Below are 19272 nucleotides of genomic sequence, written 5' to 3'. Positions count from 1 at the left end.
AGGCACAGTAAAAAGATTCACACAATCATAGCTTTCAGCCATTAAGGCCTTTGTCAGCAGTGCACACACAGACCCCCACACATGCACGCTGTCTCAGAGAGCTGAAACTACACTGCAAGCAGCAGCACCAGTGCATGATTGGAGTGGAGACTGGGTGGGGGTAAGGAGGAGCCTGGGAGGGGGAGGGGTAGTATGGTGGGAGTGGTGGACAGTGAAGTGTTGCACTTTAGATGGAGGGTAGGAGAGAAGGTGCGGAGGGGGGAGGGGGTAAGTAGTGGAAAGGAGAGGAATAAAAGAAATTAAAAGACTTGTTGTGGCGGTGAAATGATGGTTGTGTGTAGTGCTGGAATGAGAACAGGGAGGGGACTGGATGGGTGAGGACAATGACTAACGAAAGTTGAGGTCAGGAGGGTTACGGGAACATAGGATGTATTACAGGAAAAGTTCCCACCTGTGCAATTCAGAAAAGCTGGTGTTGGTGGGAAGGATCCATATGGGACAGGCTGTGAAGCAATCATTGAGATGAGGGGTATCATATTTGGCAGTGTGTTCAACAACAGGGTGGTGCACTTGTTTTTTGGCCACAGTTTGTCGGTGGCCATTCATGCGGCCAGACAGCTAGTTGGTTGTCATGCCTACATAGAATGCAGCACAGTGGTAGCAGCTTAGCTTGTAGATCACATGACTGGTTTCACATGTAGCCCTGCCTTTTATGTGATAGGTAATGTTAGTAACCTGACTGCAGTAGGTGGTGGTAGGAGGATGTATGGGACAGGTCTTGTGTCTAGGTCTATTACAGGGGTATGAGCCATGAGGTATTAACATTACCTATCACATCAAAGGCAGGGCTACCTGTGAAACCAGTCATGTGATCTACAAGCTAAGCTGCATTCTATGTAGGCATGACAACCAACAAGCTGTCTGTCCACATGAATGGCTACCGACAAATTGTAACCAAAAAACAAGTGGACCACCCTGTTGCTAAACACACTGCCAAACATGATACCCCTCACCTCAATGACTGCTTCACAGCCTGTGCCATATGGATCCTTCCCACCAACACCAGCTTTTCTGAATTGCGCAGGTGGGAACTTTCCCTGCAATATATCCTAGTTCCCGTAACCCTCCTTGTCTCAACCTTTGTTAGTCAGTGTCCTCACCCATCCATTCCCCTCCCTGTTCCTATTCCAGCACTACACAGTGGTCATTTCACCACCACACTCAGTCTTTTAATTTCTTTTATTCCTCTCCTTTCCGCTACTTACCCCCTCTCTCTCCACACCTTCTCTACTACCCTCCATCTAAAGTGCAACACGTCACTGTCCGCCACTCCCACCATACTACCCCTACCCCTTCCAGCCTCCTCCTTACCCCCATCCAGTCGCCACTCCCATCATATACTGATGCTTCTGCTTGCAGTGTAGTTTCAGCTCTCTGAGACTGCAGATGTGTGTGCAAGTTGCCTGTGCGTGTGCGTGTACTGCTGACAAAGGCTTTAATGGCCGAAAGCTATGATTGTGTGAATCCTTTTATTGTGCCTATTGCGGCTCAGCATTTCTGCTATATGGAGAATACGAAGTCACATAGACATTTCTGCATTACATCCTTCATAATACCATTTCTCATACAATTGTAAAAAAGAGTTTGATTATAAAGTCATCCTCTGTTGTTACATACTCAGAATACAAAATCAACATAAAACTTCACTAGTGACATACACAGAAAAGTAGGAATGGGATATGTTTTTATGGGGCATATATTTGTGTATGGTTGAAATATTTTTGATTTTTCATCAAATTCTTAGTATTATACAGACAATAACTCCATGATCAAAGAAATCTAAAAACTAGAAGTTTAAAACTAAGTAAATGTATTTAACTTCACAAATTAAATACTTGAAGCTTTCCTAGGATGAGAATGTTTACATTCTAATATTATCATTATTAAATTGCACTTCATGGATTCATATAATCCTGGAAATTTAACTAGGACTAATAGGGAGGTATTTGTTATATTTCAATCACTTTCTACCAAGAGAAAAGCAAGTGGAGACATAAGTAAGTTAAGGTACTTCAGTCTTTGAGGTGATTTTTTGATGCCTTTTGTCACCCATTTGTTGTGTTCAGCTGTTGAGAGTGGACGTAACACTTTTAAGAAAGATCTCTTCAAATTTTAGTTTGAATAGTGTCATGAAGTTCTTGAATTTATCATTTACATCTACCTCTGAGTATACTGTTTCCCATGTTTCATCTGATATTTGTTTAGCGAACTCCTGCCTCTTTGGTTTGGAAAAATTTCGCCTATGTACTTGTATTTTCTTATTTTTGTAGTCATTTTTATATCTATAATTTGACCAGCATGGTCAGATAATCCTAGCTCAACAACATCTACACTACAGTTTTCTTTGTCTAAATCTATTAAAACCTGATCAATAGCTGTCTTGGAATGGTTTGTTATTCTTGTTGCAATGTTAACCCTTGGCACTAAACTGAAACTTTGGGTGACACTTATTAATGATTCCCAGGTAGGATCTGGATTCAGTTAATCTATATTTAGGTCTCCACATCTGAGAATGTTGCTCTTTGGAGTGGATATCATATCAAGTACTTGATTTACTTTAGACAAAAACTTACTTATGTCTTCACTTGCTTTTCTCTTGGTGGAAAGTGATTGAAATAACACACATACCTCCCTATTACTCCTAGTTAAATTTACAGGATTATATGAATCCATGAAGTGCAATTTAATAATGATAATATGAGAATGTAAACATTCTCATCCTTGGAAAGCTTCAAGTATTCCATTTGTGAAGTTAAATACATTTACTTAGTTTTAAACTTCTAGTTTTAGATTTCTTTGATCAGGGATTTATTGTCTGTATAATACTAAGCATTTGATGAAAAATCAAAAATATTTCAACCATATACAAATATATGCCTCACAACTCCAAACTGGTGCTGAGTGCTGAAAACAAAAACAAAGCAGTCTGGAAGATTGTAAAACAGGAAACCGACAATAGAAAGATGAATGTGTCGAACATAAAAATAAAAAAGAAGGGATTATACTAAAAGATCCAAAATATTTGTCAAACTATATAAATAATTATTTCAGCAGTATAGGTACAAAATTACAGCAAAAATTCCAAAAAGTCCCTCAGATTACAAAGCTAAACAAAAGTGTACCACATTCAATGGTATTACTGCCCACAAGAAAGGAAGAAGTCTACAAAGTAATTTGCAAACTGAAAAATAAAAATTCTGCTGGTTTAGATGAAGTTCCAATTTTTCTAATTAAAGACTGTATAGAGAGCCTGTTATCACCATCAGTTAATATTATAAACCAATCATTCAAGCACAGTTACTTTCCTGTCTACTTAAAATATGCTGAAGTACTGCCTCTCTTAAAAAAAAGGACACAAAGGAAATATAAAAAATTATAGGCCACTTTCACTGCTCTCGTGCTTTCTAAAAATAATAGAAACTATTGTAAAAGATAGACTTATGAGCTACTTAAATAAGCACAATCTCCTAGCCAAAGACCAGTTTGGATTTCGAACTTCTGACCCCAAACATATAAATATAGGTGTGCCACAGGGTAGTGTTCTAGGTCCAGTACTATTTCTAATTTATATTAATGATTTCCCACAAAGTATAAAGCATGGGCATAGGATATTGTTTGCAGACAACTATTGTGCTAATCAGTGACACATCACATGTAGATCTAAGAGAGAAAGCTGAAGAAACACTAAAAAGTGTATATGAGTGGGCAGCTAACAACAAAGTCACACTTAGTATTAAGAAAATAAGTGCTATGAACTTTTACATAACCAAAAACCATATTATAATAACCTGAAGTTAGGTAATGAAACCATACAATGGATGGAAAGCACAAAATTTCTTGGCATGCAAGTTGATAGTTGAAGTGGGAAGACCATGTAAAAATACTTTGTAACAGAATCTCTACAGCATGCTACGCCCTCAGAGTTCTTACTCCAGCATGCACTACTTCATGTATTAGGTCAGTATACTTTGCGTATATCCATTCTGTTATTAGTTATGGGATAATAGTCTGGGGAGTAAACAGGAAAAATATCGAAGCTATATTCAAATTGCAGAAAAGAGCAGTATGTATAATGACCAAGAGTGGCAGCATGGCTCACTGCCTTGAACTTTTTAAAATGCTGGAAATCTTAACTGTCCCATTTGAATATATTTTTTCAGAATGTTATGTACATTAAAGAAATGTGGGACACTATGTTAACAATTGTTCTGTACATGGTTATGAAACTAGGAACTGCAATAACTTGCATCTGGATAGAAAAAATAAAGTTAAAATGCAACAGAATCTACTGTACAATGCCATCAAATTATATAATAAATTACTGCAAAACATAAAAGACAGAGACAATCTCCTCCTTCAAAGAAAAACTAAAACAATTTTTACAAAAGAAAAGTTATTACACAGTAATGGAGTACTTGAATTAAAAAAGGTTACTTAAAATCTTAAAGTTCTGTGTTGAACTATATGGAGAAATAATAATTATATAAGACAGGAAAATATAAAATAGATAGTAAGAAAATTTCACTGTCAACTATTGTGTAAGAAACAAGTTTAAACTGTTAAATTGTCTATTATACAATGACAAAAGCCATACAATGTAAATTGTTTCATGGATTAATAAAGAAATCAAATCAAATCCATAAGAAGGAGCAAGTTAGTCAGACAAAATTAATTCATTTTTGTTTGAAACAATAAACGAAATCAAAGAAAGGCACCTATTCAGCATTTATTTAGAAATGAATAACAAGAGCAATGTGATGTAGATGTAGAAGCTAGATATTTTAAACTTTATAAAATACACTTAGTCACTATGCATTGTGATTTTTCCAAACTCTACCCCTCCACCTAAACCTCACCAGTACATTTTTCAATCCTCTTCCTTCCCCTTCAACCCTTCTGCTGGAAGGAGGAGCCACTAGCTGTGACAGCTTGCATAACTAAAACCATTCTTGTGTGTGTTCTCCTACTGCCACTTGGTGAGTAGATTTTTAATCTATCCATCACGTACCATAGTTTAGGAGCATGATATGAAACCTAAGTTTCAAAAAAGAAAAGTTTTATGGAAGACTGGCAGGAAAAGGAGACGGTAATTTGGATGCTCAGGAGAACTACGAATGTGTGCTGCATAACTGGTGAGCAGTTGTGCACATCTGATCTGCAGGGGAGGGACACCAGCCTCCTCCAGTACGATGGTCAGCAGATTCGTCCTAAAAGCTCCTGTCACTAGTCGAACCCCGCAGTGGTACACAGGGTTGAGTAAATGCAATGCTGAAGGCACTGCCGAACCATAAACCACACTTGCATAGTCAATTCGGGGTTGGACATAGGCTCTGTAGAGCTGCAGCAGCATAGAGCGATCTGCACCCCAATTGGTGTTGCTCATGAAACGGAGGGCATTGAAGTGCTGCCAGCACTTCTGCTTAAGCTGAGAAAATGAGGGAGCCAAGACAATCGAGCATCAAAACAAGTCCTAGGTATCGATATGTCTCCACTACAGTGGGCGCTGATGACCCTGCAGTTTAGCGCCATCCACCATAAATCATCATCCACTACAGTGAGTGGATCGTCATTATGGTAAAGTGCTGGTTCCAGATGAATAGTATGATGCTGACGCAAGACTTTGTGGCTGAAAACTGGAAGCCGTGGGCTAGAGCACATGATTGCACCATGTGGATGGCTCCCTGTACGCGAAGCTCAGCAAGACCAGTACTGGAGCAGCCGAACGAAATGCAGAAGTCGTCTGCATAGAGAGAAGGTGAGACAGAGAGACTGTCAGCTGCTGCTAGACCATTAACAGCCACTAAAAATAGGGAGACACTTGTTAATGGCCCTGCAGGACTCCATGCTCCTGGATATGGATGGAACTATGGGAGGCACCAACTTGGATACAGGAAGTATGGAGTGACAGGTAGTTTTGGATAAAAATTGGGAGCGGACACCTGAGACCCCATTGATACAATGTGGCAAGGATATGATATCGCCAGGCCATGTCGTATGCCTTACGTAAGTCAAAAAAGATGGCAATCAGGTGTTGGTGTCTGGAAAAGGCTGTTCGGATGGCAGACTCTATGGACACAATATTATCAGTGGCAGAGCGACCCTGGTGGAAGCTGCCCAGACATGGAGCCATCAGGCAATGTGACTCCAGGGCCCAACAAAACCACCGATATACCATACGTTCCAGCAGCTTACAAAGAACGTTGGTGAGGCTGATGGGCCCATAGCTGTCCACATCAAGTGGGTTTTTACCATGTTTGAGCACTGGAATGTCGCCAGAATGATAGTGCTCTCCCACCATTGCGATGGAAAGACACCACCGCATCAGATCCAGTTGAAGATGACAAGGAGATGTCACTTGTAGTCAGATGAGAGATGTTTAATCATCTGGCTGTGGATCCGATCAGGCCCAGTTGCTGTGTCAGGGCAATGTGCAAGGGCACTGAGGAACTCCCACTCTGTAAATGGGGCATTATAGGATTCACTGCATCGTGTAGTGAATGAGAGGACATTCCCTTCCAGCTGCTGTTTGAGTGTGCGAAAGGCTGGGGGTAATTCTCTGTTGCACAGGCTCAAGCAAAGTGCTCGGCAATCTCATTTGCATTGGTAGATAACACACCATTTATGGTAACACCGGGAACACCTGTTGGGGTCTGGTACCTGAAAAGACGTTTGCTCTTTTCCCAGACTTGGGAAGGTGACATAAGGCACCCAATGGTCGAGACGCATCTCTCCCAACACTCCTGCTTCTATCATCTGATAAGGTAGCAAACATGGGCATGGAGTTGTTTAAAGGCTATGAGGTGCTCCAGGGAAGGGTGTGGTTTATGCCACTGTAGAATTCATTGGCACTCCTTAATTGCTTCAGCGATTTCAGGTGACCACTAAGTAACTGCCTTACTCCTCGGGCACCCTAAAGAGTGATGGATCACGTTTTCTGCCGCTGAAACAATTGTTGTAGGCACCTGCTCAACCATCACATCGATGTTACCATATGGGAGAGACTCAACAGTGACAGCAGAAGTGAATGTTTCCCAGTCTGTCTTGTTTAAAGTCCATCTGCGCAGGTGTCCATGGGCCTGACGCTGGGCCAATGACAGGAAGATGGGTAAGTGGTCACTACCCCACAGCGCAGGTCGTCATGTGCGCTCCTGTGGATAGACGGGAGAAGTCCTGATCTGCAAATTGATAAATCAATGGCCGAGTAGCTACCATGAGCCACACTGAAATGTGTGGCAGCCCCAGTATTTAAGAGGCAGAGGTCGAACTGACACAGTAAAGTTTCAACATGTCTACCTTGGCCAGTAAGCACGGTGCTACCCCATAAGGGGATATGGGCATTAAAATCTCCCAAAAGTAGGGAAGGTTTAGGGAGTTGATCAATCAGTGCAGCTAATACATTCAGCGGTACTGTACCATCTGGAGGAAGATACACATTGCAGACAGTTATTTCCTATGTTGTCCTTATTCTGACAGCCACAGGTTCAAGAGGGGTTTGAAGGGGCACATGTTCATTACAAACTGGGTTTACGACATAAACACAAACTTCACCTGACACTCAATTATAATCACTACGGTTCCTGTAATATCCCTTATAGCTGTGGAAGGCAGGGGTCCGCATTGCCACGAACCAGGTTTCCTGGAGGGCAATGCAGATAGCAGGTGTAAAGCTTAAAATTTGCTGTAGCTCAGCCAGGTGGTGGAAAAAAACACCGCAGTTTCACTGGAGGATGACATCATGAGAATGGGAAGGCACGGAACATTCAATGAGGTAGTTTACGCCTCAGAGACACCTGCTGCCACTGACTTATTGCCTGAGCAGTCTATATCCATTGTGTCAGGGTCTGGCGAATTTAGGTCCTCAGCAGACGCCAAAATCTCCACCCCATCCTCATACGCAGTGCTTGCAGGTAGCATTGGTGTGGGTGCCATTGCAATTTCCTTGGTCTTATTGGTTTTCTTTTTGGATTTCTCTCACTGCTCCTTTGCTTTCTCTGGCTGGGAGGACTTCACTGGCTCAGTCTCCGGGACTGAGGATGAGTGTGAAGCCCTATGATCAGCTGCTTTTGGGCTCTTCAGCCACTGGCCTGGGAAGGGAGTGACCAAAGGGACCCCTTCCTGGTGAGAGAAGATGAAGAGGCTTCTCTAGATTAGAAGTGTGCCCAGACGTCCCCGACGGTTGGGGGGAGGGGGGGGGGTGTTGCTCCCAAAACAGGTAGTGCGGGAGCAACAGGGAGGGGAAATGCCCCCCACCAGGAAGGGGGCAGGTATAGTCTTCTGGCTCTGAGAGATGACTGGGTTTGGTGGAGCTGATGATGCCTGAACTGTTGTAGTGGTGGCATAAGATGATGTCATACAACCAGGATGCAGGTGTTCAGATTTTCTGTTAGCCTCAGTGTAGGTCAGTCGGTCAGGGGGCTTTTACTCCATGGTTTTCCTTTCTTTCTGGAGATTCCTGTAGTCTGGTGAGCAAAGTGAATGGTGCTGTCCGTAGCTGACACACAGATAGGAGGTGGGGCATATGGAGTAATGGGATGTGATGGGAGTCCAAAATCTCGGCAAGTGACACTGGAAGTACAGCGGGAAGACATATGGGTGAACTTCCTGCACTTAAAGCACTGCATTGAGGGAGGGATATAGGGCTTTACATCACAGCATTAGACCATCACCTTGACCTCCTTGGGCAATGTATCACCCTCAAACGCCAAGATGAAGGTATCAGTGGCAACCCGATTATCCCTCGGACCCCAGTGGACATGCTGGACGAAATGTACACCTCGCAGCTCGAAATTGGCATGCAGCTCATTGTCGGACTGCAAAAGAAGGTCCCTGTTAAATATGATACCCTGGACTATATTTAAGCTCTTATGGGGCGTGATGGTTACAAAAACATCCCCCAGCTTGTCACAAGCGAGTAACTCCTGTGACTGGCAGAGGATGCTGTTTTGATCAAGACTGACCCAGATCTCATTTTGGACAAGCCCTCCACCTCCCCAAACCTGTCCTCTAAATGCTCAACAAATAACTGAGGCTTCATTGTGATGAAAGGTTGCCCAGCAGCTCTCGAACATACAAGGTATCGGAGCAAATAAGATCCGCTGCCATCCTTAGCCTAACGTTCCTCCCATGGTGTGGCCAGGGAGGGGAATGATTTGGGGCCGTACTGAATTGAGCTCATGATCACTTAGAGATTGCTGGTGTTTCACCACCAGCAGAAGATGATGGACTATACTTATGTCATCCACCCCGATGCTACCCACTCCAATCAGGAGCCCTCTCACGGGCCCCACCCAGCCCCAGCAAATGCCACCTGGCAGGATGGCTATTGCTGGAAGCCCCAATGCCCCAGGGGGATGGGCATCTATCTCTTGGCATACATGGGGGGTTAATGGCGCAGGCATCAGCAGAGTGATCCCTGTGTGATCAGGGGGCTATAACCAACAGGGTACATGGTGGCCCCACCACAACAGACTGCTACCGTGCTGGATAAGTCCATGGCCATCAACGACACAGAAAGCGACACTGCATAGTGCATGGCAGAAAAAGCACCCAGGAAGGTGTCCTTGCCCAAGAGATGGAGAATGGGTGGGACTGCATTGCGATGATGAGAAAGTGGACTAAATATCTCAATGCACGATGGACATGATGCACCATGTAAGGTACCCTTCCCCAATTGGCTCGCTCTTTGGGAATATTTTGAAGAATGGAGGTCAAACCCTACAGGATACCATCACATAAAGGCTGCAACATGTGAAACTCCTTTTAGTCACCTCTTACGACAGGCAGGAATACCTCGGGCCTATTCTAACCCCCAGACCAGCAAGGGTGGGTGGAGGGAGGGGGGGGGGTGGGCTTTTGATAATTTTGATTGGATTACTCTCTCTCAAATTCTAAAGGTGACAGGAGTAAAATACAGGACGTGAAAGGCTATTTACAATTTGTATGGAAACCGAATGGCAATTAGAAGCATCAAGGGACACAAAAGGGAAGCAGTGGTTGAGAAGGGAGTGAGATGGTGTTGTAGCCTATCCCTAATGTTCTACATCTACATCTACATCTGCATCCATACTCCGCAAGCCACCTGACGGTGTGTGGCGGAGGGTACCTTGAGTACCTCTATCGGTCCTCCCTTCTATTCCAGTCTCGTATTGTTCGTGGAAAGAAGGATTGTTGGTATGCCTCTGTGTGGGCTCTAATCTCTCTGATTTTATTTTCATGGTCTCTTCGCGAGATATACGTAGGAGGGAGCAATATACTGCTTCACTCCTCCATGAAGGTATGTTCTCAAAACTTCAACAAAAGCCCGTACCGAGCTACTGAGCGTCTCTCCTGCAGAGTCTTCCACTGGAGTTTATCTATCATCTCCGTAACGCTTTCGCGATTACTAAATGATCCTGTAACGAAGTGCGCTGCTCTCCGTTGGATCTTCTCTCTCTCTTCTATCAACCCTATCTGGTACGGATCCCACACTGCTGAGCAGTATTCAAGCAGTGGGCGAACAAGTGTACTGTAACCTACTTCCTTTGTTTTCAGATTGCATTTCCTTAGGATTCTTCCAATGAATCTCAGTCTGGCATCTGCTTTACCGACAATCAACTTTATAGGATCATTCCATTTTAAGTCACTCCTAATGCATACTCCCAGATAATTTATGGAATTAACTGCTTCCAGTTGCTGACCTGCTATATTGTAGCTAAATGATAAGGGATCTTTCTTTCTATGTATTCGCAGCACATTACACTTGTCTACATTGGGATTCAATTGCCATTCCCTGCACCATGCATCAATTCGCTGCAGATCCTCCTGCATTTCAGTACAATTTTTCAATGTTACAACCTCTCGATATACCACAGCATCATCTGCAAAAAGCCTCAGTGAACTTCCGATGTCATCCACAAGGTCATTTATGTATATTGTGAATAGCAATGGTCCTACGACACTCCCCTGCAGCACACCTGAAATCACTCTTACTTCGGAAGACTTCTCTCCATTGAGAATGACATGCTACATTCGGTTATCTAGGAACTCTTCAATCCAATCAAACAATTGGTCTGATAGTCCATATGCTCTTACTTTGTTCATTAAACAACTGTGGGGAACTGTATCGAACGCCTTGCGGAAGTCAAGAAACACGGCATCTACCTGGGAACCCATTTCTATGGCCCTCTGAGTCTCGTGGACTAATAGCGCGAGCTGGGTTTCACACGACCATCTTTTTTGAAACCCATGCTGATTCCTACAGAGTAGATTTCTAGTCTCCAGAAAAGTCATTATACTCTAACATAATACGTGTTCCAAAATTCTACAACTGATTGACGTTAAGAGATATAGGTCTATAGTTCTGCACATCTGTTCGATGTCCCTTCTTGAAAACGGGGATGACCTGTTCCCTTTTCCAATCCTTTGGAATGCTACGCTCTTCTACAGTACACCGCTGCAAGAAGGGGGGCAAGTTCCTTCACGTACTCTCTGTAAAATCGAACTGGTATCCCATCAGGTCCAGCGGCCTTTCCTCTTTTGAGTGATTTTAATTGTTTCTCTATCCCTCTGTCGTCCATTTCGATATCTACCATTTTGTTATATTTGGTGTTTGGGAAGCAAAATAACTGATGATGGTAGAAATGAGGAGGATATAAAATGTAGACTGACAATGGCAAGAAAAGCATTTCTACAGAAGATAAATTTTTTATCATCGAGTAAAGGTTTAAGTGTCAGGAAGTTCTTTCTGAAAGTATTTGTATGGAGCATAGTCATGTATGGAATTCAAACATGGACAATGAACAGTTTAAACAAGAAGAGAATAGATGCTTTTGAAATGTGGTGTAACTAATGACGAGGTACTGAACATAACTGAGAGAAGAGGAATTTGTTGCATAACTTGTCTAGAAGAATGGATAGATTGGTAGGACACATTCTGAGGCATTAAGGGATCATCAATTTAGCAGTGGAGGGTAAAAATCAGAGTGAGAGAAAGAGATGAATACAGTAAGCAGATTCAGAAGGACATAGGTTCCAGTAGTTATTCAGAGATAACAATCATGAAAAGTATAGAGTAGCATTGAGAGTTGCATCAAACCTCTCATTTGACTGAAGACCACATCATCAGCATATCAGATTCCTGATATTTTTAAAAATGTCAACAGTGCTAATCTCAACCAAACAATGTCACATTGTAACCACAATCTAATCTGAATCTGGAAGTAGGGATGTCAGTGAAATAAAACATTTAGCACTGGAAACATGTTTTTTATGAACACCACTGTTCAGACAACGGAACTGTCTCCTGGGCCAAATGTGCTATTTTTACAGACACTGAATATTCAAGAATACAACCTAACATAATAAATTTTGAGAACCTTCTAGAAATGATAAATATTAAGTATATTGCTGGAATTACCAATTTTGTTGGTGCACCACTTCATAGTTTGCATGTGAAGTTTGTGCTTGTTCCCCACTAGAGGCCACCTGGCCTGCCAATATGACAGCAATTATGTGCACAGTCAGCCAGCTGTGACCCCTACCGGAACTAACGAATACATAGGCAGCAGCACAAGGCTCTGCTGGCCACTTGTGTGTTGCTAATTGTATTGTACCTTGTTTTCCATGTGTGTGTACTGTTCGAGCAATAAATTACAGTATTGAGGGTTAGAACATGTTTTGGCAATAAGTACAGTATTTGACTCCACATGTTCCACTTCAGTCCTTAGTCCTTTTGAGTTTAATTTCCATGGAGCCAGTGCTTAAATCTCTTCTTGAGCAGCAGCAGCAGCAGCAGCAGCAGCAGCAGCAGCAGCAGCAGCAGCAGCAGCAGGTCCTGACTTGCTATTTCCAGTTTAATGACACATTGGCACTACCTGCAGCCCCACCAAGAACATATCCGCCACCGTTCCTTGTGTACCACAATGCAGCAGAAGACTATGATGCTTACAAAAAATGTGTGCGGCAACATTTCCAGGCATTTTGGGTAACAGATGTAAATTTGTGCAAGACCCTTTTTTATAGTGGATTTCACTTTGTGGGTATCAGTTGTTTCAGCTTGCCCCCTTAGAAGAACCTTCAAGTCCTTTCAGTCAGACATGAGGACTACTTTCTACCTATCACTGTAAACGTACACAAACTTGCTTGTGTGGAGCTTTACCACTGCCAAAACTAGCCAAAACAATAATAAAGAGAATGGGCAGCAGAACTACACGGACTTAACCATCATCGTAATTTTGTGACAAATCTTCATAAGAAATCCTATGTCAATCAGATGGTTCATGATACAGTCTTATGTTTTGCTCCTGACAGCAAAGTTGAAGAGTGAGCTCTACAGTGTGAAAATCCTATGTTTATGGAAACATTGAATGTCACTCAGTCATCTGAAGTTTCGCGAGCTGCAGGTAGTCAGAAGCCTGGTACAAAGTTCCAGAAGTCAGTTCCTCTCACTCCTCCCAGCCTTCAGTCTGTCTGCAAGGGAGTTTAGACACTATTGTACAGACCAGAAGTAGTCTCAGCGTTGTATAGGTAATCATCCTTTGTGACAACAACAGTCTACATCACAACAGTAACAGCCTCATGCACCACAGCCTTCATGCCCACACTGCTTCATTCAGCACAAACAGACCGTGTGTCCCAAGCACTGGGCAATGTGTAATAGGTGTTATAAGAAATGACATATTGCTTCTGTATGTAACCCCTTTCCTTAAACAATGAAGTGTTCGTATTGAACAAATCATTAGGGATACAGGTGCAGCAGCAACATTGGCGAATTCTCAGACTTTGGGTTTGGGTCCTCTCACTGACTCCAGCATCATAGAAGTTAGTGAGTTATAACAACAGACTCCCATTCTTTGACACTTTTCTGCACCTGTGACATACAAGGCTGTGGTTCATTTGGTAACATTCCTAGGTCTGTGCAGAAAATCTGTTTGGTTTGGAAGCTTTTAAACTGTTTTGATTCTCCACTGATGATGAAGTGCATTTGGTTTCTGACCAAGTTTCATATCAACAGTTAGATTTTCTCTGTGCAGAATTTTCCTCTCTGTTTTCTCCAGGACTGGGTAGTGCAACAGAATTTCAGGCTCATATTATGATGAAAATGCCTGCCTGACCCCATTTTTTCCAGTCTTCCTGGTACCCGTAACATTACGAGATCAAGTGAATTCAGAATTAGACTATCTTCAACCCTTAAGTGTTATATGAGCCATTTCTTCCAGTGAATGGTCAATATCATTGGTGATAGTAAAAAAATACCTTCCAATAAATTACACTTCTGCTGTGATTTTAAGAATCTATTAATGCACAGTCAATCATTGACACCGATCCTTTGCTGTGCCCTCAGGAGCTGTTAGCAGAATTATGGGAGGGAGGGGGGAGTCATTATTTCTCAAAGATTGACTTGGCAGAGGCATATTTGCAGCTGCTGTTTGACTAGGACTCTAAATGCCTTCTAGTTATCAATAACCCATTTGGGCTTTATCAATAACAGTGTTTGCCATTTGGTGTGATAAGCCCATCAGGCACTTTTCAGTGCCTTTTAGAGAATCTTATTGCATCAGATCCAGGCTACATCAACTATTTAGATGACATAGGAGTATCTTGTGCCTCTGCAGAGGAACATTTGCCAGCCCATCATGCTCTATTTTCTGTTTTACAGTCTGTAGAGTTCAAGTGCAATTTGGACATGGCACAGTTTTTTCAACCATTCATTATTTATCTGGGTTTTTATGTGTCACTTGCTGGCTTTAAACCATTGCACCAGTATACTGATGCTATTGATGCATTGCCACACTTCATTTCCATCACAGAATTACAGGCAATTTAAAATTGTATACTACCACAAATACATACCAGATGCTGATACTGTGGCAAAACTGCTCCATACATTATTACCTAAAGATGTTCCTTTCTACTGGCTGCTGGCTTGTGATTGGGCATTCAAATTGTTGAAATTAAGCTGCAATTAGTCCCTTGTTTGGTCACTTTTCAGCTGGGTAAGCACCCCATGTTAGCAACAGTTGCACCTCAGTTAGGCCTTGGTGCAATCCTTGCTCAGAAGTATGTGGACATTTCTGAACACCCTATTGCATACGCCTCTAAATCCTTAAATTAAGTGCAACAACATTATTCTCAGGTAGAGAATGAGGCTATGGTGATTGTGTATGATCTAAAAAAAATCACATTTTTCTATATGGGCATAAGTTTCACCTGATCACAGACCACAAACCACTCATGTCTCTTTTTCCCCTTTGGCATCCTTGCTTGACATACCCACATATCACTTACGGTGGTGGGCTCTTTTCCTGTCACAAAGTAATTATGAGATATTTTTGACCTATGGTGCAACATGCAAATGCTGATCCCTTATTGCATTTGCAGATTGGTTCAGACCCAGAGTTTGGTAAAGAGGAATTACTTTGTTTTCATTTAGGCGTAGAAGCTCAAAATAATGTTGATAGTTTTCCTGATACTAGCACTAAAATTGTAGCTGCAGTATCTCCAGATCACTCTTTAGGTAATTATGTTTCTTTTGTGCAACATGTCTGGCTGGACAAACCTCTGGGCTGTGCTTCTGATCCTTTGAGAAATTATTTTGCATTACAATTTTGTATGTAACAGAGTGCTGTTAGCTACAGAGTGCTGTTAGCTACAGAGCACACTGCTCCCTGGGTTGTAGTCCTTTCAGCTGTTCAGTGTAAAGTTATGCCTTTATTACATGTGGAGCATTGTGGTGCAGCACATACAAAAGCATTAGCATGCAGACATGTTTTTTGACCAGGCATTGATCAAGAAATAGCATAAGTTGTTGCAGCCTACCCACAGCGTGCCTCCTATAAGGCAGCTCCTCATGCTCCTTTGTCACCGTGGATGGATTCACAGCAGCCACGGGAACAAATTCATGTAGATTTTTTGGACTTTTTTGAATTCCTGTTGACTTGTTTTAATTGATACCTATTCTAAATTTCCGTATGTGGTGCACTGTCTATCTACTTCTGCGTTGGCCACAATTTTTGCTTTATCTTCCTATATGTTAGTAACCACCAACAGCCACCAATTCATATCTCACGAATTTGAAGAATTTTTTTTTTTTTTTTTTTTTTTTTTTTTTTACATAAAATGGTGTTTGCCACGTCATGGCTCCTCCTCTCCTTCCTCAACTGAACTGGGGAGCTGAATGTCTAATACAAACATTTCAGACTCGGATGACAAGATAAATTTTAGATATATCATTGGAAGTAGTAGCTCTGGATCAATTTGTCAGTTCTTATAATTTCACCTCTGGTGGCAATAAGGGTCCAGCAGAGCAGTTGCACAGTTGTCAGTCTCAGACTCTGCTCCAGCTGCTTCAGCTGATGCCAAGCCATCCACTAGCACTGGTTCCACACTATTCCCAGCCTGACACAGTTGTTTGTGCTTGCAAGTTTGGCTGTTGACCGAGATTGATGCCATCGATAATCAATAGTACTCATGGGAGACACTTCTCTGTTGTCCATGTGGCTGAGGGAAGGGCTTCGCAACACACTGACCACCTACAACCTCACATGGATGGCTGCACACTGGGTGCACCTCCACCCCCAGCATGTCCTCTGTCTGCCCGCCAGTCTCTTACATCATACTTCATGCCCCTGCCTTCTCAACCAATGCTGTCAACATTTTCACAACTGTATCCTCTGCTGTGGATGCCCCTTCAGCCATCACAGACCATGGCAGAATCCTGGCTCCTGTGGTGTCACATCCGACATCTCCAACGTTGTCGTCACCACAGCCAGCACCACCACCACAGCCAGCACCACCACCACAGCCAGCACCACCACCACAGCCAGCACCACCACCACAGCCAGCACCACCACCACAGCCAGCACCACCACCACAGCCAGCACCACCACCACAGCCAGCACCACCACCACAGCCAGCACCACCACCACAGCCAGCACCACCACCACAGCCAGCACCACCACCACAGCCAGCACCACCTGTTCCACGATCTTCACCGCAACCTCCTCCTGTGGGTTTGGACTCTGACATGGAAGTGGACCCTGCACCCGTGTTGCCTGTCCTACCAAATTGCCTGCACTCCCACCACTTCTGACCCTATGCACCAGTGGCAGCATGTCGCATGACTCACTCAACAACCTACATTGACCACAGAAGAAATGTACATGAGAATAGTGCTCACTTCATAGTTTACAGGTAAAATTTGTCCTTGATTTGGTCACAAGAGGCCAACCAGCCTGCTAATACAACAGCACTTGTGTGCTCAGCCTGCTGGCTGCACCTCTGTTAAAACTAATGATATGTAGGCCTGAGCAGAAGGCTCTACCAGCCACTTGTGTATTGCTAATTGTATTTTATCTTGTCTTCCATATGCGTGTACTGTTAGAGCAATGAATTACAGTGTTCTTAGATTATAATGTGTATTCTGGTGATTGAATTTGAACTGGTGATCTGCAGGCCACCAACCAGTGATACTAACTACTAAAGCACAATGCATGCAGCACAGCTTGTGGCATTATTATTAAAAATTGTCAGAATAAATATTTGCCTGTGACTGAACAAAGACATTACAAATGCTATATGACAATATGCCCAACATTTATATGATTGTCTTTTACATTAATCTTAAGCTGCCCTTACATTTTTATAAAACGATATCTACTCAAATGGCATGTATGCTTACCAAGACTGGTTAACATAATTTAAATGAAAACAGCAAACTTTCCACCATATAATTCAATGGCCATTGAGTAGTCATCATCATCATCATCATCATCATCATCATCATCATCATCATCATCATCATCATCATCATCATCATCCACTCTGATGACACTTTGCATTTTAGTGTATGGTAAGTCTCTTCTTCTCTGGATAACAACTGCAACCTACATCTATGTGAACCTGCTTACTGTATTTGTCCCTTGGTCTCCCTCTACAATATTTACCTCACACTTTCCTTCATTTGCAAACTGACAATTGCTTTTGATACAGCATACCTTCATCAATTATTCAATTTACTCATTGAACTTTCAACATTCTTCTGTGTCATCAGTTTTGAAAAGTTTCTAGGCTCGTCTTGTTAATACTAATCATCATCCACATTGCAACACTAAAGATAAATACATTCAAAAAAGACTTCCTAATACTTCAATTTACAGCCGACATTAACATACATCTCTTTTTCAACAAAATCGTCTTTACTGTTGCTCATCTCCATTTTATGCAACTGTCAGTTATTTTACACCCCAAACAACACAACATGCCCAGCATTTCAATGTCTTACTTCCTTACCCTATTCCCTCAACATCTGCCGATTTCACTTGACAGGACTTCATTACTCTTTATTTACTTTATCTTCACACTGTGATCTTTTCCAGACACTGTCCATTGATTCAAACGATCCTCTGAAATAATGTACTACCTCTGATGGTACAGTACCATCAACAAACCTTACACTTTTAATTTCTTCGGGATGACATTTATTTATAGCTAGTATTGACACTTGTGTTCCTATATTTCTTCAGAACTACAACTTATCTTCTTTCAGTCATCATCTATCAGCCAGTCTGTTCTTCTGAAGATAATTTATGTTAACATTTTACAACCATGACTTATCAAACTAATTTTTTAGTAATACATTTGTCAGCAGCTGCTTGCTTTGGTATTTGGATAATTACATCTTTCTTGAAGTATGAGGGTATTTCACCATCCTCACTTCGCATGCACTGCTAGAACAGTTTTGTCCTGTTCATTTCTCCCAAGCAACTGACTCAGAACCAGGGTGTTACAATCAATTCTGGGAACAACAGTGCCAATTGTAGGAGTCATTGAAATTAAATGATCACAGCTGGGCTTCTCATACCTCTCTGACAGCTGGTGAAATGATTTCTAGCTGTCATTTCCTTAAATGTAATAGTCCAACTGGCTCCATAGCCAAATGTTTAGCTTCACTACTTTCAGTGTGGAAAGACCCAGATTCAATTCCCAGTACCTCAGTCTTTTTTGAGCCCTTGTGAGGACATATAAGGAGCTGCTTGAATAAAGAAGCAGAGGCATTATCAGGGTTCATCTGCTAGCAATAATGGCTTGAGGGATTGGTGACATGCTGATCATGTGTCCCACAATCATAGATCACTCCTCTTACTGCCTTATTGCTTTTTTATTTGCTTCCACTGACATAGTGCACAGCTGACTGTAGTTAGTATTCACATAATTTGATCCTCAGTGAGATGATAT

At 42.3% G+C, this 19272-nt stretch overlaps 1 protein-coding gene across 1 annotated transcript in view; it reads right to left on the bottom strand.

The window, feature by feature from the left end:
• LOC126195680 (formin-2-like) overlaps positions 1-19272 on the bottom strand; it is a 247096-nt gene that overhangs the window by 141389 nt on the left and 86435 nt on the right. Inside the window, exon 6 of the mRNA XM_049934308.1 lies at positions 16800-17075. Coding sequence (XP_049790265.1) covers positions 16800-17075 — 276 coding nt within the window. The remainder of the gene's footprint in view (positions 1-16799; positions 17076-19272) is intronic.

This window comes from Schistocerca nitens, chromosome 7 (assembly GCF_023898315.1).
Source record: "Schistocerca nitens isolate TAMUIC-IGC-003100 chromosome 7, iqSchNite1.1, whole genome shotgun sequence".
Taxonomy (NCBI): domain Eukaryota; kingdom Metazoa; phylum Arthropoda; class Insecta; order Orthoptera; family Acrididae; genus Schistocerca; species Schistocerca nitens.
This window is presented reverse-complemented; position numbering and strand designations above follow the sequence as displayed.